The sequence below is a fragment of the Bactrocera dorsalis genome, chromosome 4 (genome assembly GCF_023373825.1).
Source record: "Bactrocera dorsalis isolate Fly_Bdor chromosome 4, ASM2337382v1, whole genome shotgun sequence".
In the NCBI taxonomy this organism is placed as follows: Eukaryota; Metazoa; Arthropoda; class Insecta; order Diptera; family Tephritidae; genus Bactrocera; species Bactrocera dorsalis.
In genome coordinates this window covers 52,457,391-52,481,985 of record NC_064306.1, presented here as the reverse complement: position 1 = coordinate 52,481,985, position 24,595 = coordinate 52,457,391, and the positions used below count along the sequence as shown (strand labels likewise).

Below are 24,595 nucleotides of genomic sequence, written 5' to 3'. Positions count from 1 at the left end.
TATTGAAAATGAGTCAAGTCAGATGTGGAGCAATAAATAATAAATTGTTATGAAACAATAAACGGTATGAGGTGGCAAGCCATTGTGGTAGCCCTCGTAATAGCGTGATATCTAAATAACGTATATACAAGTATATATGGCAATATATTTCCTACTTCTTGCCACATGAAACAGAGTGTTAAATATATACAAGTATATATATATATGTTTATACCCTAAACAGGATATATTAAAATTACCACGATGAGATACAATCCTGCCATAAGTTCTGTTACAAGTTCAGATCGTTATAAAATCGTTAATCGTTATTAAACTATAGTACAATACTAATATATAAAATCCATTATATATAATCCATACTATATAATGTGTAATACTATAAAAATAATTTATTTCATATTGGTATTAATGATGCTGCTCGAAGCAAATATTTTCTGAGACTCTATAAATTTCAAGGTTAACGTTTTTTCTTGTTTTTATAATTTTTTATTCATAAAAATTGTTAATCAAAACATTTTGTAACATCAGAAATCTAATCTGTAAAAAAGTAGAAAAATAAAACATTAAACCATAGGAAGTTAGTAATTAGCTAAATTTCAATTGCTAGTACAACTTACTGCAATATATTACATTATTTATAGTTTGTTGTTATTTTTATTATATAAAAAGTACTTCCTGATTTTTATTATGTCTAATTAGCGATTAAAACAAATTTAATTGTCGGCCGATGTCTCCGTCGCACTTGTTAACAATTTAAACACATTCACTTGTACTCGCATTTCATTACTAGCGGTTAGTGCCTAACTAAGTAAATGCCCGTAACAACATTACGCAACTTAACTGCCAAAAAACTGCACAAATATATATAGACAAACTTTCATGTTGCCATATACATATGTATGATGTACATACTTACGAGTATATATACATCTTCAAATATATAGGAATGGTGTATTGGTTTTTCACCAAGAAAACCTTTTCTAATATAAAAAATTCGTCCAAGCTTTTAATAAGAGATTCAGAATAAATAAATAAATCGCATATTTTTTTAGAAATAACACTGGTTGCGAGTCTGATGCTCCTGGCTAATTTTGGGTTGCTAAAACTGAAAATAATAGTGAACGTTTTTTAACTCGTAGGATTTTATATATTATAGCCGAGGAGTGTAGGGGCAAACCACCATCATTTTCTAGAATGCCAAAAATAGGTATGGATATTTTTAACTAAATTCGTAATCAGTGTACCTCAAATACTCCACAAACCTCTTAATAAATCAGTCGTAAATTTTTCCTTCAGATTTGCTGAGTATTTCCCCCTTCACGCCTTAAGTTGCTATAACCTTTTAAAACAACATCTGAATAAAAGTTCTGTAAAGTTAGTATGAACATGTGAGAAAATCGGCCTTCTTTCGAGCGAATAAATTACAAACCGTAAATTTGTTTTCTCCTGTTTATGTTCATAGAAAACTTCCTCAGTTCAGTCATACTTAATTTGAGTTTTAGTATATTGCTTTAGTGTGCTCATAATTAACACCATTTGAAAGCTCCTTAATCCCTTAGTGCTATTAGAATTTTGGTATTTGTGAAGGGTATTATAGCTTTTTCTTTTTATACTCTTGCAACATATTGCTACAGAGTATAATGGTTTTGATTTATTATCGTTTTATTGTCTTGATCTAATAATGGAACCAAGTAAACTGGAATAGGTTCGTCGAAAAAGGCTTTCTGGCACTCCAATTTCATTTAAGGTTTAGTTTTTATTTGCTTTCAAGAATTAAACGATCACTAATAAAGTAAAAATTTGGTATTTTAAGTGGCAAATTTCACAATTTTTTATAGAACAATCCAATAGTTTCGAAAACACTATATTGAATTTTTTGATTTGTGTATTGAGTTTGTGAAGAAATATTTAACCACTTTTGAAAACGAAATCAAAAAAGGGTTCAAATAATTATTTTGTACTATCCAGTACCTTTTATTAACGATTTCAAAAAGTTTTTCGTAACCAAGAATTACTTCGCAAGAAGCCAATTAATGCAACACAAATGTAGCAATATTTCCGCAAGATAAATAATTCAGAATGCGAGTAAGTCCATAACACAATATTTCAGAGCAAACATTTTTACGCCAAAAACTATGTCATCACATAAATATACTTATATACATACATACACTCATACACATAAATGTGCACACAAATGTAAAAACTTTGCGCATGCGCAAAAGTCATCGCCACACAGCCAAGTGTTTTTGTGAGTTTTTTCGAGGACGAACTTATGTTTTACGACAAGCTGCTGGCTGATTTTTATAGGCTTCCGCGCTGTTGCCTAATTGCCACACCAGACAGACATACCTACTTTGTACGCGAGCTAGTTGATTTGAGTGCTTGCAACATTTTACGACTTTGTCAACAACTCCAACGCAGAATTACTGCTTCAGCGAAAAATCAAGCTAATTTTAATGTACAGTTTAGCACCTGCATTTCCACACACTCAAACATACTAGGCACGTCTACATATGTATATAAACATACATATGTGTGTATGCATGTGTGTATGTGTGTTTGCTCAGGCGCTTGCGCTGATTTGGCGATTGCGCAGTGTTCATCTGTTGGCCAACCTCCTTTTCGCTGTGATTTATTTGCATTTATTTGACTGTGTCAACTTTCAAGGCAACACAAGCAATGAGGAACGCGCCGGCGCCGCCACTTTGGTCTCCCCACTTGAACAACTCTCAATAGTTTAAAGTGTATTTTTGTCTCTAGTGCGTGTGTGGGTATGCGTGAGTGGCACTGCAATTGATTGCAACTGAAGTGGGCAGGTGGGCGTAAATGGCTCTTTTAATTTGACTTTCTTACTTTTGCGCTTCTCGGTCGTTTACACACGCCAATTGATTGCCACACAAATGCGCCATTTGTCTTTTTCAAGCACAACGGTGTGTTGCGGTTTTCAACAAGCACGATTTTGGGCTAAGCCGTTATGTACCATATATGCGCAAAAACATTTGAAAAAATGTTATTTTTTTCGATATAGTTTTGGCTTCCTTTTATGTTTGTATATATGCACATAGGCTTTTATGCTCGCGCAAAGTTAAAGAGAATACTACATACACCCACCCAGCGGCTGTTTGGAGCAGCTTAAAATAAGCGAGATATAAAGGGTGATTTTTTAAGAGCTTGATAACTTTTTTTAAAAAAAAAACGCATAAAATTTGCAAAATCTCATCGGTTCTTTATTTGAAACGTTAGATTGGTTCATGACATTTACTTTTTGAAGATAATTTCATTTAAATGTTGACCGCGGCTGCGTCTTAGGTGGTCCATTCGGAAAGTCCAATTTTGGGCAACTTTTTCGAGCATTTCGGCCGGAATAGCCCGAATTTCTTCGGAAATGTTGTCTTCCAAAGCTGGAATAGTTGCTGGCTTATTTCTGTAGACTTTAGACTTGACGTAGCCCCACAAAAAATAGTCTAAAGGCGTTAAATCGCATGATCTTGGTGGCCAACTTACGGGTCCATTTCTTGAGATGAATTGTTGTCCGAAGTTTTCCCTCAAAATGGCCATAGAATCGCGAGCTGTGTGGCATGTAGCGCCATCTTGTTGAAACCACATGTCAACCAAGTTCAGTTCTTCCATTTTTGGCAACAAAAAGTTTGTTAGCATCGAACGATAGCGATCGCCATTCACCGTAACGTTGCGTCCAACAGCATCTTTGAAAAAATACGGTCCAATGATTCCACCAGCGTACAAACCACACCAAACAGTGCATTTTTCGGGATGCATGGGCAGTTCTTGAACGGCTTCTGGTTGCTCTTCACCCCAAATGCGGCAATTTTGCTTATTTACGTAGCCATTCAACCAGAAATGAGCCTCATCGCTGAACAAAATTTGTCGATAAAACACATTTCGAACCGAACACTGATTTTGGTAATAAAATTCAATGATTTGCAAGCGTTGCTCGTTAGTAAGTCTATTCATGATGAAATGTCAAAGCATACTGAGCATCTTTCTCTTTGACACCATGTCTGAAATCCCACGTGATCTGTCAAATACTAATGCATGAAAATCCTAACCTCAAAAAAATCACCCGTTACTTAAAAATTAAATATAATGAAACTATCTGAAATTTTCAAATGATTGCTTGGGCAAAGTACATTCTTATTACCACTGCCTTATTTTTAAAATAAATTGTAGCAAACGAATTTAATTTCATCTCAAACTTAGTTCTACCTTACTATATTGTTGATATTTCTAATTTGGCGAAGTCGTAAATACTGATACAAAGAAAAATTTACGCCACATGAAGACGTATGAATATTGATTTTTGTTTGGTTTATGCAATGGCTAAAGGCTTTTCTAAGGCTTGTTTAGAAAAACCTATCCAAAATTACTTTCATTTACCTTCCAACACGACTTGTGTAGGTGGAAATTGTCCAACTTATCGACTCAATATTTTGATGCCGAGTAAATCAAGCCATGCTTTTTAATATGAACCAAAGCTTACAATTTAATAGGTTGCGGTCTGCGCTACGAGCTGGCCAATCATCCTTTGATATGAAGATTGAAACGTTGTTTTAGAGCCACAGTTGCCTTCCCAGCGCCTTGCTGTTGGACCTCCCTAGGTTTATTGATTGGTTAAGAGGTTTCAAGACGATCGACTAATAAAATTTGCTTAATATTTGCACTATTTTCCCACAAAGTGGAGATTGGTAACGCAAACATGGCACACTCCCAACCAAAACACACGCGGGATTTGGATCTCTTTGAGCCTTGGGATAAATTCGGATGTTTCTATGGATGACCGAGTATAGTGTTTTGTTTATTAAACAATATATATGTATATATATATATTATTTACAAATACCACTATGACATGTTCGAATACCACTCTAAAAGTTTTGACAAGCAAAAACCACAATGGAAACATTTTACTACGATCGAACGATATTTGACAAGCGTTGATTCATGCATTTTTCGTCTTCACCGAAGCACTGTTGTCAATTTTCTTAGTCAAATGAATCGATTAAGATGTCAGTAGACGTTAATGTTTCGTGTTTCAAACACTTTACTCTAACAAACAGCATGAACTCCTTTTTAATCGCGGTTGTAAAGATATACCCATAAAATTATTCATACTCCAAATTTACTTGTCTATCGGAGCACCCATCCTCTGCAGGATATTGTATGAATCCATCTTTTTCTAATGGTATAATTCTTCATTTTTCGAGCTATTATGGCATAAATTTCTTTAAATCCTAGATGTATAGTTGCATAGAAGTTTTGCTAAAATCATTTATCAAGATTTCAGAAATGAAAGCGTGTTATTCAGCTAAAATGGATAGCAATACTCGATAATTGAGGTTGGTCACGTTACTTTTAAACCCTAAAATAATATGTAAAGCTTTTATTTCTCTATTCAGCACAGTAACACCACGCTTACTCTACCATAAACAGGAGCTGGACAGGCGTCGAAACATGTTCCGACAGACAAAGAAAAAATGTCCTTCAGCGGTCCTCTCTCCTCTCTCGGAACAGCCAATGATAAGCCATAGATTGTATTGTTGTAACATACCCTCTTTTAAAACCTCTTCTAGCCTTTGGGAGTCCCCTTAGAACTTATAGGTAACTGTTATAGAATCAAGGAACATACCAGAAGAACATAAAAAAAAAGAAGTTGACTATTTAAATACGTTTAGAAAAATCGGAATGCGGCACAGACAACAACGTACACATTCGCTCTTCACACATAGTCTAACACAACTGCATTTTTCAGTGCTCAAAACATCGTTATGATAAGTCTTCCACCACATACTCCTACTTGACACCAAATTACTTCTTTTTATTCCCGCTGGTAAAAAATAAACTATGAGGTCACCGTTTTTCGACACCTGAAATGTGGGTTAAGGCGTTCAAAACGCATGTTTTAGAGATACTTCAATCAACCAAACGCTTACGAAAATGTATAGATCTTACAGGAGAATATTTTGAAAACCAATAAATCCTCTTTCGTTGACTAAAATTCTTTTAGAAGATATTACTTTATCATATAATTAATTCAAAAATCAAATATAGTTATTTTTCATTTACATCTTGGCTCTTCTATATGATAATAGTTGTCTATCTACCAAGTTGTTTCAAATCTATATACGCTAAAAAATAAATAAAACTATATTTAGAACAACATTGTCACGCAAAACAAATGTTTCCAAAGCAAGCTTGAAGATTGCTGGAAAAAGAGGGAAGTTAGCAAAACATCATAAAAGCAAGCATAGTAAACACGAAAAGCAACGGATTAGCGACAGAACTGTTGATCAACTGCAGATCAGCCACTGAGATTACTGATCTTGTAAATGCCAGTCGCCGTTGCTGCAGTCAATATTTCTACATAAACATACTCTTCACTCTTAAGCCAACTGGAAAATCAATTGAAGTTATTGACACATTTGTCCATTGCATATCTAGAAACAGCGAGTCTCTATCGTTTCGCTCACATTGGAAGCGCGACTGAAGCAATGCAAACTGAGCAATCAATAAACGAGCAGGCATCGCTTCCTGCAAACTACTTGCTGCGCATAAAAGAGATATATTACATATGAAATTTGCACCGCCATATTGACTACTCGTTTTTCTAACCTAACTCTTATGCTTCGCATACATACCTAAGCAAGCACCTGCGACAGGTTTTCGCGCATGCGCTTAAGCCACATACGCGCAGTATGCAATGTCGTTAATACGACAACTGGCATTCGTGCGCTGGAAATTGTGGCACTAGTGTGACCTAGTCCCCGCCGACAGCGCGACAGGTTGCCTTGCCAATCCCATTCAATCCACTACAAATCTGTGGCAAGTTTGTCATCTAAATAGTCGCACTAACTCATCTGTATTCTATTGGCACACTTTAGCCACACAACAACACCTCAACGACACGCACTATCCGTTATTGTATATGCTTGTCCACATTTTTCCGCCTGCGGTTTTATTCCACTTCATATTTCTACCAGTGGCTTTGTTCGTTTTCTACGCCAGCAATGCCTAGAAGCTTCGTGCAGCATGGAACACGCGAGGCTTCAACGTTGCATCCCGTCGAATCCGCATGCTCAATGTCACGTCTATGCTGTGTATGTAAGTACTACGGTACTTCATATGGTATTCACTGTCTTCACTGTCGATGCGCGTCTAACCTGTTCATCTCGCCTGTTGGCTGCTGTGGCTCGTTCGCTTTATTCTACGGCCTTCTCTATCTTTACATGTGTGTATTTGATAATTTATGCATTGGGAAAATGTCGACCGCCCGGTAGTTGCTGCATAAATTAACAGACATTTCTTTGTACCAAACACAATTTATGATATCGATTTGTTTGCAACCACGAAGCCAAGCAAACAACGGAAATCATTTACTGTTGTTGTATTTATGATTTTCTTTTCAACACACATTGTTACACGACTGATCACTTATAACACGACAAACTGTGGGCGTTTAAGACATTTTCACATGACTTGTTAATCCCAGCGACAAGGTAATCTCTATGTCAATGTCTTGCAATAATCCATAAACATATTCTATGGACTTATTTCATATCCATGCAGTCAGAACAAGTATCGTTCGACTCCCACGACTTTCCAACCGCAAAATTTGTTCGTTTATTTGACTACATAATATAATATCTCTACGTAATAAACTAATATCTCGAATCAATTATGTGCAAAGAGGTGCAGAGATATTTTTAAAGGTGTAGTATAAGTTAGGTTATGTTAGGGAACGAAACTGATCCACGTAACAAAGATGCTTGCAATAACCATAGGTCGAACCAGTTTCTTTTTCTGTGGTTGGTATATAGAGGCAAAATAATTGTTTTACTTTTATGTAGCTATTGTATATAATATATTACCCGAAAAATTCATAAAGTGTTAAGACGGACGATTTTTTTGAATATCGATTTTGATAAACGTTTTTTCTAAATGAACTAAAAACAAGTATACACATTTTTCTTAAAGATACTCAACAGATCTTGACCAGTTTCCGAACTTTGGCATTTCTACTTCCCAACCAAGAGTTGATAATATTCGATTGTATGCACAAAATGGCGATAGCCGACTCAATTGCTTGCGATGAATGGTCGATATCCACTCATAATGTAAATAGTTAGATACACTGTTGTCAAGAGGTAGCTATACTGACCATAAAAGATATTCCCTTCATCTTATAATATAATCATCATAAATTTCGCAAATTTTTAGACCAGTTTTATAAACAAATTCTATATATACATATGTATGTAAACTAATCCCTTAGTTCTTGAGATATCGTCTTGAAATTTGGCACCACTCCTTTTCTCATCAAGAGGTAATTTGTCAAAATTAAACAGATATCGGGTCACTATATCGTTTAGCTTCGATACAAACTGAACGATGTAAGCCAAAATGTTTTTATTCGAAAACATTTTCATTTGACGGGATATCTTCAAGAATTTTATCTTGAGTTATTGTTCAAAGCAACGCCGACCAATTTCCGAAGAAATGGTTCAGATCCTAGTTTCTAAAACATATAGCTGACATACAAACTGGCCGATTCCGAAGTTGCCGAAGTTCTTATAAGGAATCTTTAGTAATTATGAAGAATTTTATAGCTTCTGTGTAAACGAAATTACTTTTTAGGTTAGGTTAATCTGGTAAGCCAATAAGCCACGCATAAATCAGTTTTGGTCTTTTGCGATACCAGATGAAGTTCAGTTGCTACGTCCAGGAAAAGTTGTCATCATTTAGGATGAGCTCTGCAGCCTCATTATTGATACTTCCTCCATTGTATCATACCTTGAGGACCCCAGATGCTTACAACCCAGTCTTGCTGCGGGACAAGTGCACAAGAGATGCTCCGTTGTTTTCCTGGTGTCCTGCTCTGGACATTTCCTGCAGTCTTCTGGACTGTCAGCCCCATCCAGCGGGCATGTTTCGCCGCCAGATACTGTCCAGTTAGTATTCCTATCATGTTTTAACAGTCGATTCTATGGAGTGCCAATAGGAATTTTGTGTTCTTGCAGCTTGGCTGTCTACGTAGATGTTGACTCTGGAATTGGCGCCCAGGTTGTGCCGAGCATCTGCCTACCTGCATATAAAGCATTGATGGGGTTTTTCACTCTTTCTTCCATGTTGTACTTCCACAGCAGTTTGCTGTCCAGGACTACCCCCAGGTACTTGGTGCGGTACTTAGGAGAGAGTTTTGCCCCATTTATCGAAGAGAACTTCCTCCGATGAAGTTTGTGCTTTCTTGTGAAAGCAAGCATTTCCTCAGGGTTCAACATCAGACATCAGACTGTATTGAGAGTGGTCGTCATAATACTGCTAATAGAAACCTGCCCGTTGTTAAGACGCATATGCCACTATCTTAGGGGCTTTTCTATCTAAGTTCCTTAGCAGTTTATTCACCACTAGAGTCTATAGAAACGGAGATAGCACTCCACCTTGCGGAGTACCTATAAAACTTCCTTGGTCATTTCAGCGTCTGTTTGACTTTATGGTGGTTAACTTTTAGTCGACTTCAAATCTGCATGCGGGATAAACTTTCCGATTCTAGATTTATTCAATCCTAACCCGATTTTAACCCTTCAAACTCAAGCTTTTACGGTTTTTAATAGATTCATAATTAGTCTCCATACACATTCTGCCCCAGTTGGTTTCCAAATCGACTAAAAAATTTCAAGCTACTGAAATGCTAATTGTTTTTCCTCAACAGTATTGCATCAACACCGACTTGGCAGTTGCACAAGCAAATGCCACAAGACCCATGTATGTTCACAACGCAGGCAGTTCACAGTTCACATTATGAAATAAAATATAACATTTGCTGGCTGGAATGCGTGTGTTTATGAGAATATGAGAATTAAATGCGGGTTTCTTCTGCTACGCATTGCGAGCAGTCAGTCTGTCAGCTTGCGGCTTGTCGCTTTTAAGCCAATTCTAGACCGCACTTGCTAAGCCCAGCGCTGAGCGCGTGTCAACGACATATTAACCCAATTCTTGTTAGAAGCCTCAAGAAACCAAACTACACAAACAAAGCGCGTTCATTGTTTTAGATTTTACTTCTTTTTATTTATTTTCTTTTAATTTTTGTTGTTTTTTGTTCAATTTGTGCGCTTGGTTTGAGTGCTACTTGTGTGCGTCACTGTCACTTGAAATCTGGCTTAAGTATACAAACTGTGCCTCGGAAATTTCCTCACTCATTTTCACTCGGTTCCAATTAGAATGCCATTACATTCACTGGGCAGGAAAGCTGCAATTGCGCAGCACTTCAACTGTCTTGTCTGTCTGCGGCGAAAATGTGAAATTAATTTTATGCTTTACTCTTAACGCCAGCGAATGACTTACGATTATAGCGAGGCAGCTCATCTGCTGCTTTGTCATTAAGCGTTTGCTTAGCAGTAAGTAAATTCATTGTGAGCTCATTTGGGGTATTCATTCTTATGGCACTTTCGCTCGAAATTGAATTGGCATTACACTGAACAACATAAATTTAATTTTTAGTTCTAATATGGGGTAGTAAACTTAGTTTTTGACTCAGTAATATTTTTTTCTTCTCAGAAAAATTCCGGTTCGTTTCGGGTAGAGTGGATATTGGACAGAAAAAGACGTATTTTGGGACTGAGAAATTGATTATTATTATATTATACTTAACCCTTAACTTTAGAATCTTGGTAAAGCAAAAACGGGGAAATCCAATGCATGCGTAGAAGACTTTAGAGAATTACCTTTGAGAATGTTATTCCTATAAGGTTTAGCGGCTGGAAGATCTATTGCTACCAAAGTTTCCATCAAAACGAAATTCGGAAATCCTAGAAATTTTGTAAATCCATGTACTTGTTAAACTATTCTTATTTAAATCACTTTTGGGAGCAAAATGATTATAATAAAGTATCCTTCGCGAACAAACTTATTTTGACCTCCTGTTTCAATCAAACATGTCCGGTATCTTACAAAATATTTTTTAAAAGTTTTTCACACCTCTAAAAAACAAAAATAATGACGACGCTCCAGGTTTTTTGAGACTTGCCGATTTTTTTAAATCAAAATTCTTCGATTAGATATCTCTTTTTCATAAATATATCATATATAGTCAAAATAAGTAGGGAATACAAACCAGTAATACGAAAATATGAAACATTAAGCGTCGATTTTGTTGTTGTTAATACAAAATATGAAACATTAAACTCCCATTTTGTTGACCAGTGTCCATATTGCGCACGTAAAAAATTTTGCTTATTCACTTTGTACCGTAAAGGTATCTAATTCACTGCTTTTATTAACATTTTTGCTGATTTTTATACGCTTTGTTTTTGCTAATGTACTTGGATGTATTTTTCTCTACTTTTTACTTTTGTAATACACTTCATGTATGTAATGATGGCAACTTTCAAGATTTGCAGTTCGCCCTCCTTTCACCGAAATAAGTTAAAGGAAAAACAGCAAAAAAAAATTAATTTTATAGCACCTGCAGATAATTTAACGAGCATTAGTGGCATATGTCTTATACATACGTACTTACATATAAGATATATAACAAATGAATATTTATATGAATATAGTAAGTATACATATATCTATATGGTACATTTAAGAAATATATATGAATGTGAATAAATAGGGCACATACACAATGTATGAGCATTTATTCAAAATTTTACTTGAGGTTACTTGAGGTACCATCCATACATATATACAAAAGTACCATGAAATGAAATATCTAACTAGTCACAAAACAAGTATCTTTTTCACTAAATGCGAACTAGTCGAAAAAGCATCAGTGCTACAGCAATTGTTTGGACAGCTGAGCCAGCGTTTCAGTATTTTTTTTTCAATACAATTTATTTTAAACCTGAACAGAATTCAAATTTTTCATATAATATAAGCCGAACTAGCCACTAGCTTAGTACTGCTATGAAACTAGTTTCTTTCGAACTGTCAACATGATCGATCTGGTTGATGGCTTTTCAATCCGGAAACAGCCAGCTAACTTAATGAATTTTCCTATGCTGGAAACTAGTACTACAGATAACTCTATTTGTGGCTAGAAGTCGATCCGGCGGGTCCCAGACCTTGCGCAAAACACTAGGGATGGGTGTTTCGCCTTCTCACCTTAGCTTACCTTCAAACGGATTTTTTTTTTGGCTCCTTTGGGTAATTGTTTCTTACCAATCCCAAATGAATGGCGCTTAGAGAACTTTCCTCACTTGCGTGAACTTCTACACATGACTCCATCCTCCAAGGAACGCAATTCATTAAAATAATTCAGATTCAACCAAAAATTTGGTTACAAGAACAAATTAGAAATATTACAATTTTATAATTTATTATATAGTTTCACTGTTTTGTCGAATCGCGGTGATACCATAACCAATATTAGGATATTTTTGAAGAAAATTATATTTTTGGTAGATCTTTCGTATTTTATATAAAACTGCTGATTTTCCTTATAATCCGAATTTTCCTTTTTGCATGCTTTTTCTATGTCTGTAGGTCACTTTGGTACCACAATCTTGCATGATATCGATCGCTTAAACATTAAGCTCTGAAGATCAATCCCCTTACAACAGCTCGCTTCCTGAAATACAAGTAAACCTGTACTCCAATGCATAACATATTCAGTGCCTTAGTGACCTATTGTACGAGTATTTGTGTTTTTTACTTGGGCAGATTGGCACATTGGCTCATGTCTCTTTTCTTTCTTTTTTTTTATTTTTTGCGCTACAATTTTTCGCAAATCGTTTTCTTTTCCTTGTTTCGTGGTCATTATAAGAGAGATTGCGATCAAATCGTGGTGCTTGTTACGTCATATCAGGCAAATGTGGCGTGATCATGTCAGATTTATTTCAACAATTGTAAAATTCGATCAAAATCGAATATAGTATTACGCGTAATTGTAACCTGGATATGTATACTTTTACTCAATCAGAAAATATTATACAATTATGTGGGATATCTATGAGCTCTTATTTAAATGGTTGACGATATGTCTATATTATGGGTGAATTTTAACAGAAAATATACAATTGGCGTATAAAATATCGACGAACTGCCTTCGGCTCATTACAAGCCTGCAAAGGTTGGGATGGTGCACAAAACCTGGACGATCAAGTAGAGAGTGGGAAGAGGACTCTCCCTTTTTTTCTGGCAGCAATTCAGTCGTCCCACAATAAATAGCGAAGCACCGATCAATTTCAAGGGTGACAATATTTAGGATAAAACCTTTACCTCTCATTAACAACTTCACTACATATATATATGCAACCCTTATCAATAAGTAGATTTACACCATTGAAATATTCTTGTATATTAATTTTGCAAAGTCAGAAGGAAAAAAATAAACTCTATATATAAATGACCAGCAAGATGGTTCAATCTGTATAAACCAGGGAGCTTAGATTTTTTCTATCGATCATGGGTTTGCACAGATTATTTTCTCCCTAAAGTTGCTTACTTCTCGAAAATTTCGATATCGGGCCACAATGAAATATAGCTTTGGATGACAGCTTTGACGACAGCTCGTTTAAAGCTTTTTATTATTTTTTTTTCTTGTAGAATAATTATTTTAGTAATATACTAGCCCAGCGGCACTCATAGCGATTTATGCATACGAGATCAAATCGCTATAGGGGCAGGAGAGTATAGATAGTCTATCAGAACGTAACCAAATGCACCTTATTTGGGTGCCATTTTGGGTGCTAAAGGGTAGTTACAACCTTAAAAGGGTTAAAAATGTAATCAACCTCCCAAATCATAAACATAAGACAAGTAGCCGCCTTCTACTCATTCCAAGAAACTCAAGAAACACTTATTTAACATAGGCCTAGCTTGTTGTGCGAATTACCGGTTCTGCGACTTGGAGTCTGGAACCCCAGAACACCTGCTAATCGACAGCACAGCAGTCTGTAGGCGCTGGATAAAGGTCCTTGGATCCATGTTTCCAAATAGGGATCACATCGTCTCAATAGCACCTAGCAGTATATTGGAATTTATCAATTTTCTGGGGCTAGTTGAGATGTTGGGGTGCAATCCTCACTTACTTATCTAAACTAATTTAATATAATACAAATCGCTTCAAAAGAGAATAGCGATGTAGAAAACATGAGGTCCTCCCATTTTTTCTCTTGCATACTATATTATCTATCTACTTCATTCTCTTCTCTTCACTTAATTTAATTTCAAAATTTCCTTTACTTTCTTACAGATAAACGCAAACTCAGCAACTTTAAGGCTAATGAATCATTAGTTTTCTGGATTCAAGACAAAAAAGTATCCGCCTTTGCGACAGCATCGTACACGCCTCGCGGAACAATAAAGATCTAAACACCAGACAAACTCAAAGCCGTCACAATGACGACAAAACCAGCAACAGTAACGCTGGGCATTAGTGGCCGCCTTGGTGGTAAAACCAATACGAACAACAACCATAACAACACTGCCTCATTTACCGCACGCCCCGCACATATCACACAAGCATCGCCCACCGTGGCGAAACGTGGACACATCCGGTCCGCGTCGCTGGAGAACGGCAATTCCTTCACAGCCAAGAACACGCTCGGTTTGCCTCTGGCAACAGCACGCGAACAGCAACAACAGCAGCAGCAACAGCAACAGATAAACATAATGAGTCACACCGGCACGCTGAAGTCGCGCAATGAGCAAAAGCGCATGCGCGGACAGAAATTCGGCAGTCACAGCAGTTTGGATCAGGATTCGTTGCCCAGCAGTGCAGGGCGAACCAAATTTCAGAATATACGCCAAATATTTGAAATAACCAAAAAGCGAACATTCGGTGGCAGTAGCGGTGGCGGCGGGAGTGGTGGCGGTACTGCGACTGTCGGCAATACAGAGAAAATCTTTGGCAGCACCAACAGTATCAGCAACAGTCTAGCGCAGCCCAACGGCGTTGATAATCAACGTTTGAACACACAACCGCCGGTCGCAACAAGCATAACAACAACACACGGCGCCAACCCCAGCGCCGCACCTGCACTAATGTCGACCTCCATGCCGAGTCTACAGCTGCGCCAACACACCCAAGCCTCCTATCAGCAACACCAGCAATTGGTGCGTAAACCCACGCCAACGCTGACGCTGATGGGCGCCAACGGAAGCGGAAATCGCAGCAGTTACTCGGAAATGAGCGATCGGCTGAGCATAGCGGAGAGTGTTGGCGGCAGCAGCGGCAGTTGCATGTCTGGCAGTTACAGTAATATGGCTGGCAATGCGCTGGATGCGAAACAGAAACTGCGCTTGCAACAACAGCTACAGCAGCAGCAACAGCTGGTGCAACAACAACAGCAGCAGCTGCAGCAACAGCACCTGCAGGCGCAGCGGCAACACTCACAGCCCGCAATGGGTCAGTTGGCGCACCTACATCAGCAGCAACAACAACAGCAACAAATGGAACAACAAATGCAGCAACAACAGCAACACATGCAGCAGCAGCAACAACTGACATTGCGGCAAATGCTACAGCAGCCACAGTCACAAGAACAGCAACAACCACTGCAATTACAACAAATGCAACAACAACAACGCAGTTCCGGCGACATATCACACTTGCAACACATTTCAACAGCAGCAACAGGTCAAACTGCAACAACAACAACAATGAATGGCAGTATCAGCGTTGGAGAAACCGGCGAGCAGGTTTGTAACTAGATTTCACACCTATTAATGCACACTCACGCACATACATACATACACATGTATTTCATATATCTAACCAAACATCGGCGCACTCAAATTTCGCCTCAGTCGCGCTCTATGGAGTCGTTGTGTGCGCTGTTTGCAAATAAATCTTGGGTGTGTCAGTGTCACTAAACAACTTCAACAACAACTGCAACAACAACTGCAAACAACTAAACAATCGCTTGCATTTGGTACAGCAACAGCAGCATTAGCCTCCGCAACGACTCAAGCAGCCGGCTTCGCTCATTCATGGCCGTTCCCAGTGGCACCGTTCAGCCGAGCGTAGATTGTTGTGTCTGTCAGTCGGTCGCTGGGGCGCTGGGTCGAGTTTGCTTTCAACTACTTTATTCCACTTCATTTGTCTACATTTATAGCTTTTGCTTAGTCATTCAGTTTTCCGCGAATTGCTAATACCTTTTGCATTTACTTTTCTTCCTTCTCTTCTCTTTTTCTATCGCAGCAGTCAAAGCAACCATCAGCAGCGCTTGCAACAACAACAACAGCTGCACCAGCTACAATAGCAGCAACCACAACAGCGACACCAGCGATGTCTGTGATGACGTCGTATGAGAATCTTTTGCGTCCCATCGCCTTCAAGCCAATCCCCTTCGAGCCGGACTACAGCTTACAGCACGGTCGTTATATTGCTGGCGATGTGACTGCAGCGACAACAGCAGCGGCGGCGGCGACGACAAATGTGACGACGGCGGTTGTGGGCGATCGTTATGGCTCTACGCCATCGCTGGCAGCGGCTCAGGGTTCGAACAATATGCGTTTTGGCAGTAAGTAATTAATGATCGGGCAAACTATTGATTGGTGATGGGTTCGGTTCGTTAGGTGCGCTTATGTTTGCGCCTACTTCGTGGTGTTTGATTTGCAACGGTGTGTGATTGTCTGGAATTGCATTTGGATTTGTCCCAAATATTTTGAGTGCAATCCCAAGTTTTTGTGTATTTATTTGACCATTGCTCGGCATAAAACAATTAGATGCTGTAGTTAATCTGTAGATATTTCGTTGTCATTATAATGGTGACAGCATTTTCTCAATTTCTGCTTGATAATCACGCTTACATTGCTACAAATATGGTGGATGCAAAAGCTATTCTAATCCTAATTCGTATAATTTTGTCACCGTATTCACTGATTTATGACTCACACATGTGCGTCTCAATCTATTGGTTAGTCGAAAAAGTCCTTTCGTATTTCTAATCAAACTTTATATGCACCAGATGACCAATCATTTTTTTTTCACGCAGTCCGCTCGGATAACTGTGAAATGGACTACGACCTAAATTTATAGTTCCACTAGTTTCACATCGATAAAAAAATTATATATATACATATAACTGGGAACAAGATGTCCAACTATTTCCTTTCATATCATTGGCGTATAAGGTATTTTCATCATTTAGCGCTTATCAAATATCAATTTATAGAATTTGTTGATCATCTGTTTGGGCTTAAGCAATTCCCTTAAGAATTTTTCCTTGAGCCTCTAAAAAACTCATTAATTACCCGAATATTCCGAAATGTATGAAGCTCTTTTTAAAAGTTAGGTCTAACAACACGAAGCCTGCCTGGCATATAAAAAATGTATCAATCGTAGTTCACTGAAGACGGAGCAAAGGCTATGGACGTCAAGAACTGTAAGGCTACTTTTAAAAATTAAGGAATTTTCTGCGATCATAAGGTTTGCATATGACACATTTTGATGTTAGGGTTTTGGGTTAGGCGTATACTTATGTTTGTCTCAATATATCTTAAAAGATATCTACTCCTCTTGGACCTAGAAATTGAACTGGCCTACGAGTATGCGTGGCAGATTAACCTAACCTTTGTCCCAATATATTCTTTTTCTTCATTGGCGTAGGCACCGCATACATGGGTATAACCGAGTTACATCAAAATATACTATAAACTGTTTACGCCAAATTTGCGATAGATGAATTTAGATATTGTTATAGTTCAAATATGAATTAAATATTCCGGCCATATGTATATCATAGTTATTGCTTGTACTTATATGTTGGACACATGCTTGTTTCTAAAAGCTATCACGGCAATCGATTAATTTTGTTTATCTCGAAATGGGTCTATTAGGTTTTCCACGAAGTTTGTAACATCCAAAAGGAAACGTCAGAAACACTATGAAGTATATACTATATATACATATATATAATTGATCAACGTGACGAGCTGTGCCTTGTTCGTCTGCCTGTATATAACGAACCAGTCTCTCAGTTTATGAGATATCCATCTGAAATTTTGTATTTTTCCAGCAAGATGCTGCTATGTCGGAATGGCCAACACAATAGCATATACATTAGGGTGATTCAAAAAAAAAAATTTAATCCACCCTAATATACATTGATGTTTGACGATGAATATCTCGTAAACGCTTAACTTAATCGAATAATCGAATAGGATACCATTTTTATAGAGCAGTAAATTTCCTACAAAACTATGAGTTTCATCATTCATAATAATTTTTTTTTTCATTGAGTTATACAATTAATAAGAAATAAAAAATTTTCCCAAAAATAATCAAACTTTAACTGTTAATATCTTTTAAACGGTTGGGTTTACGAAAAAATCATAGGAGACCTTTTTTGTAGAGCATTCAACCTCCTAGAAAATCTAAGGAACAAGATATTTTTTCAAGTAGTTGGAAGCAAGATATAAATTTTTTATCTCATAATAAGAAAAAATAAAAAACTGTAAGAAGGAGGACTTTCCCGTTACAATTAAAAACTCATATTTGGAGAGGCTTTCTTAGAGGTGTCTAGGAACCTATGTTTCCGAGTACCAATCGAAAAAAAAAATTTGAATCACCCTAATATACATACATATATATTGTAACTGCCATATAAACTGCACGATCGTAGTCAAATGTTTGTATGGAAAAGTATTTCATTTAACGAGATATTTTCATAAAATTTCGCATAGATTTTCTTCCAAAGTAACGCCATAATCTCCGAAAGAATGTTTCAGATCGAACCACTGTAGCATATAGCTGCTATACAAACTGCTTAATAAAAATAAAATTTTTATGTGGAAACTTTTTTTGTGTAGGGTTTTCCACCTTCGGTGCAACCGACCCATAATTTCGGCCTCTTTTTGCGAATAAATTTGCGCACCCGCTCATAGCACTGTAATAATATTATTTGTTAACAGTTTGGCCGATCGGAGGGAATTCGGAGTGCACCACACCTCGATAATCGAAGAAAACTGTCAACATAAACTTGATTTTTTGACCGGCAATGATGTGGTTTTTTGGCTTCAGCTCACTTTTGCTACGAAATTCGGTCGATTGATCGTCTGTTCCCGAGTCGTGAGTTTAGGTCCAAGACTCAGCGCCAGTAATAATATATTAGATGATATCCTGGTAAACGGAAAGCATTATTTTACAGATTTTGGAACTAATCGTGTTTTCACTTTTCTCAGGCCAAAATGACCTTTCAAAATGGTTTCACTTATCCTCCCGATATGTCAACGATGTCAGTAAGATCTCTGACTCGTCTATTCTCAACCATGAAATTTATTTTTATTTTATTTTATTGACGTGTTGATCATCGATTGTTGGCCGTCCTGAACGTGGTTTGTCGTGAACGCGTTCTCGACCCTCTTTGAATACTTTGTACCAACACACTGAAACACTTGCTCGCAACAAACAATTATCACCAAATGCCTTTTCTTACATGCTGGACGTTTCGATAACAGAAATTTGATTCCGCACAAAAAATTTAATGGAACTTCTTTCTTGAATAATTTCACCTTTCGTAAAAATCGCTGACTATACTTTATGTACTTGAGAACGACAGGCGTATACCAAACACTAATGATTATTTTGATATGACATTTGCTATAGATGTCACTGGCAGTCATACCAACCTCGGAAAAAAAATTTCTACGAATGGGTTTTCGCAAATTTTATACTAAAAAGTCTTACTATTTTTTGCCCACATTGGTATGTCACAGCAATATTTCAAAAATATTCTAACCTCTAAAATTTCGAGTTATTTACTGATGTACGAGTAAATCAAATTTGTGTCTCTATTTAATTAAAATCACTTGCGATCGGACAGTGAGGTGAATTAAACTTCGGGGATGATTTAGTAAGTCTTCCTCATATGTGTATACTCGGATATCTTCGTTTATATTAACAACATTGCACCTAGCCCAGTGCTTTGGAAAATGTGCGGGGTGTATAAGGAAGCATTTTTAATTACAACCAGTAACGTTGCGAAACTCCATAACAGACACGAAAATTCGGCTAAAGCGCCAAGCATTTCGAAACAATTATTGCAGTACTTTATTAATGATTACATGCTTACATGTAAACTTACAATTAAACTTAAGCTTAGACTTATAGCTAGTTGTTTATGTGGCAGCGATTTTAAAAGTTTTGTCTTCTTCTTTTTCTTCGCCACTTTATAGGCACATCGGATTTGCGGCATGGCAGCGCCGGCGGTAGCAGCGGTGCTGGTGTTGGTGGTGGTGGCATTAGTGGTGTTGGTGCTGGCGGTGGTGTGCTCGGAGGAGGCATGGCCGTTGGCGCTTATTCAAGCAATAATTATTGCAACAGTCTCATGGCGCGCCGTCGTGGTTCCAGATCGTTGAAAATCAACGATAGCATGGAATCGATTCGGCATACACCGGATTCGGACGCGAATAGTCAAAGCACAATGTAAGCCAAGGAAATTAAATTGAAATAGAAATCGCTAAAGCGCCAAAGCGCCAAAGCGCTAATAGAAACTTTTATATGCACTTAACTCATTTTAATGGCATTCACAGCAAATCGACGGGCAGCAGCGCACACAACAACGCCAGCAACAACAGCAATGGTCTGCAGCAAAGCGCTATGCTCGGCGGCACAAACAACTTCGGTTTCATTGGCGTGGGCAGCACAGCCGGCAGTGGCAGTGGCAACTCGAGTGGCAGCGCCGGCAATGGCAGTGGCAAGTATCTGTTGAGCGAACAGTGCGATATGACGCCTTCACCGTCCGACTCGGGCATATCGGACTTGGAAGCGGCGCTTAAGGATCGCGATTCGGAACTCTCCTATCTACGCCAAACAATGGAGCACAATGAGAAAGTAATATTCCGAGTACAAAAGGTTTCAATTTACACACACATACATATATACACACCAAATTTACTGTGTAATTGATGCTAACTCAAACGTGTTTTTTCCTTGTATTTTTGTTTGCTTTTAGGACAAAGAGAACTTCTGGGAGCAGGAGACAAAGCGTCTGAAGACATTCTATGAGGCTCAGCAACGTGAATATTTATTGAAAATGAAGAAAATGGAGCAAATGCTGGCCATGCAACAATTCCAGTTCAAACAGCACAAGCTGCGGCATACGGACCAATCGAATAAGCTGCGGGAGCAGGTGGCCGATTTGAAGAATGAAAATGAAATTCTCAGGTGAGTAACGGGATACTTTTTATTGAAAATATGTTAGATATGCGGAATACTTGGAAGGGTAGTAGTTAGAAACCTGGTGGTTTGTTAAGTTTTTTTATACCCTGAACAGGGTATACAAGTATTAAGTTTGCCTCGATCATATATGTATGTATGTATATACTAGCTACATACCATTGTCGTATTTGATCCAATTTTCGTCTCCTGTTATCATTCGCTTCAGAAATGATTCGATTTCATTTCGTTTCAGCAAAGTATCGCAAATGTTAATTCGGTCCATTAAATTTTTCACAGACAATTCATGTGGTACCCAAACATCGAGGTTCTTTTTGTAGCCTTGTAGCTAGCCTTTTTTAAATGACTTAAAACCATTTGATGATGAATGTTAGGTTCCTTAGCGATCACATGGTTGCTTATGAGACGGGCCTGGTCAATCTTTTCCATAATTTCATCGACTTTTTCAACGATAGGTCGACTAATGCGAGGTACATCTTTCACATCGAAATTTCCAGAACGAGAGTGAGCGAAACATTGTTGTGCTACACGAACTGATACAGCATCGTGTCCGTAAACTTCACAAATTTCATTGGTGGCTTGCGTGGCATTCTTCCCTTTTTTATATAAAAATTTGAAAATATAACGAATTTCTTCATTATTTTCACTCATTTTTGAACAGCTGTAACTATTTTTAAACTTCCTCCAATTTAATTTTTGGTTAAATGAAGCTTAAATCTCAGCTTTCCAACACTATACGGTATGACACAATGTGATTGGTAGTACTGGAGATATACATATGTGCGACTGCAACGACATCTATTGACAAAATACAAATTTTGTCGAAATCGGTTGGTCGGGTCCCGAGATATGGGATTTCCCCCAAAAGTGGACGGTGCCACGCCTATCGTCCAATTTTCACAACGGCTCCTTTAAAGTTCTCTTACTATCTCGGTGGTAAAATTTAATGACTCTGGGGTATTTAGTTATTGATTTATTACGCTATTAGTAGCTTTTAACAGTACCGTTATATGGGGAGTGAGCGGGGTTATGCTATGATTTCGTTCATTTTCACACTGTCGGTAGGAGTTCTAATAATATTCGAGCTTAACAAATATGATTGTTATACCTTTAGTGGTTTAAGAGATATGTGCATTAAACCTATTAGAGAGTTAGCCATGCCCACTTTTGCAAAATATTTTACACACAGGTGTTTCTGGCTACAGGGATCCCTTGTGCAAAATATGAGTTTTATATCTTAATTTAGTGCTTAGTTATGGCTCTTTATAATTTTTCTGTTAATGGCAATTTGTGGGCGTGGCAATGATCTAATTACGCCCATCTACGAACTGAAATTTTTTTTTTACTAAGGGACCTGTATACCAAATTTCATTAAGATATCTCAATTTTTACTCAAGTTTCAGCTTATATGGACGGATGGTCGGACAGACAGACAGTCAACCGGATTTCTACTTTTCTCGACATCCTGATCATTTATATATACTTGTATATAACTCTATATCTACCACGTTTAGTTTATATTATACTCTGTAGCTGAAAACTTCTAAGAAATTCACACTTTCATAGGAGTATATCAATATTGTCTCTTTTTGCAGAAGCACCAATGGCAGCTTGAAGAATTCCGAGCGTAATCTCAAGGACAGCGTCGCTTATATTGAAGAGCAGTTGCGAGAATCGGAGAACACCATCGCTGGCATAAAAGCGCAGTTAGAGGAGAGTGAGTGGAAAGTTTGCGAGCGCAATGGCGAGCTGGCGCTGCTCAAATCGCAGCTCAAGGAAGCAAATGTGAGTAAATTTTGCGCTAAAATAAGATTTTTAAAGAAAACTTTCTCTTATGATGATGAAACTAATATTATTTTATTATTATTATTACAATTATTATATTTCTTATTAAAAATTCCCACTTTTCCAACGCACAGGTCGAAATCACGCTGAAGGAACACGCCATCGTGCATCTGCGACACGAGAACACCAACGCCGAAACGCAAATCTACGAAAGTCTGCAGGAGAACCAGAAAATGACGAAACAGCAGAAGCAAGTCGAACAGCAGCAGGCGCGCACCGACAAACAAGCCGAAAGCGAACTGAAGCAGTTGAACAAAATCATCATACTCAAGGATCAGGTGATACTGGCGCTCACCAATGAATTGGCCAAGCTGCGCAAAGAGCTCTCCGACCTGGCGATCTTTCAAGAGTACGGCGAGGAGCCGTCCGGACGCTTCATACGCTTGAAACAGCAATTGGACAACCTCACAGACATTTGCAATCGCACGCGCCGCCAAACGCACAAGCCGGAAATCACGACGGTCAATGGCGCCAAGGAAAAGGTCATCGACGACACCAACCTGGAGTTGATAATGAATTGCCTGAAAATCGCGCCGCCACTCGACGATACCGACGAAAGCGAAAATGAACGCGAACGTGCGCAAAGCAAGCAACGCGCCGAGAAGCGTTTAGCCAAAATGTCCGCCGACATACAGAATTTCGTCTACGGCGCACAAAACCTGCCCGACATCGCGATGAATCACCATCAGACGCATAAACCGCTCAAATACACACAGTCCAATCCGAGCAAGCTGGAGGAAACGACGCTAGACACGCTCATCGAAGAGTCGGCAAGCTATGCCGAGGAGATCGCCAAGCTGCGCAAACAGCTGGACGATGTGCGCGTCAATTTCGAGCTGGAGAAGCGTCAGTGGTGCGAGGAGCGCGAGAAGGTGCTGAACTACCAAAAACAACTGCAAGCGCACTACATCAATATGTATCAGAAGCTGCGCAGCTTGGAGGGTACCAATGAGGTTTAACGGCACCACACCACACAGCGCCGCGAAGGCAACAACGCTGCAGTCGCTACAGCGAGAAACACACACATTCATTTGCTTATTTATATAGTAGAAGCCGTAGTTAATTTGTTAATTTTGCTCACAGTGTATGCATACATAGTTTAATTATTATATTGTTATTGTAATTTTAAAAATGTCCACTAACATAGCACACACACATTTGTATATGTATATGTATGTATTTGAGCATATTTAATGCAAAATATTTATTGAAAATGTTATATGCACTCAAAGCAAGGAAAATAACAAAATTGCGAAAAGTACTGTAAAATAATAATTTATAGCAGTACTCCATATATGTGCATATATTTTAAGCGCACACATACCAATAAACGTTAATTTTCATAAAAAACAATTTTTTTCATTCAAAATCACCGGAATCGCACGCTGTGCACGTTTTCATATGGTTGTTGTTGTTGTTGCGGCAGTCGCATCGGGCGCAGCGCTAAAATTCCTACTGAAATTCTCCTGGTGCACCAGGCCACCATAACCGTGCAGCAGGTCGCCCTGGCAAATTGCACTTTTAACTTCCGCTCGCGCAGCGGAAGTGCATGCTTTCAGGCGTTTCGCTGGCACAGGGCGACACAATATTTATATGAGTTTCACT

At 38.1% G+C, this 24,595-nt stretch overlaps 1 protein-coding gene across 1 annotated transcript in view; it reads left to right on the top strand.

Moving 5' to 3' along the window:
* Window positions 1-24,343, top strand: part of LOC105224355 (AF4/FMR2 family member lilli) — an 87,934-nt gene extending 63,591 nt beyond the window's left edge. Inside the window, exons 3-9 of the mRNA XM_049455808.1 lie at window positions 14,216-15,663; window positions 16,166-16,487; window positions 20,143-20,392; window positions 20,500-20,821; window positions 20,922-21,133; window positions 22,741-22,930; window positions 23,065-24,343. Of these exons, the coding sequence (XP_049311765.1) occupies window positions 14,362-15,663; window positions 16,166-16,487; window positions 20,143-20,392; window positions 20,500-20,821; window positions 20,922-21,133; window positions 22,741-22,930; window positions 23,065-23,949 (3,483 nt within the window). The 5' untranslated portion in view covers window positions 14,216-14,361 and the 3' untranslated portion in view covers window positions 23,950-24,343. The remainder of the gene's footprint in view (window positions 1-14,215; window positions 15,664-16,165; window positions 16,488-20,142; window positions 20,393-20,499; window positions 20,822-20,921; window positions 21,134-22,740; window positions 22,931-23,064) is intronic.
* Window positions 24,344-24,595: the final 252 nt, after the last annotated feature.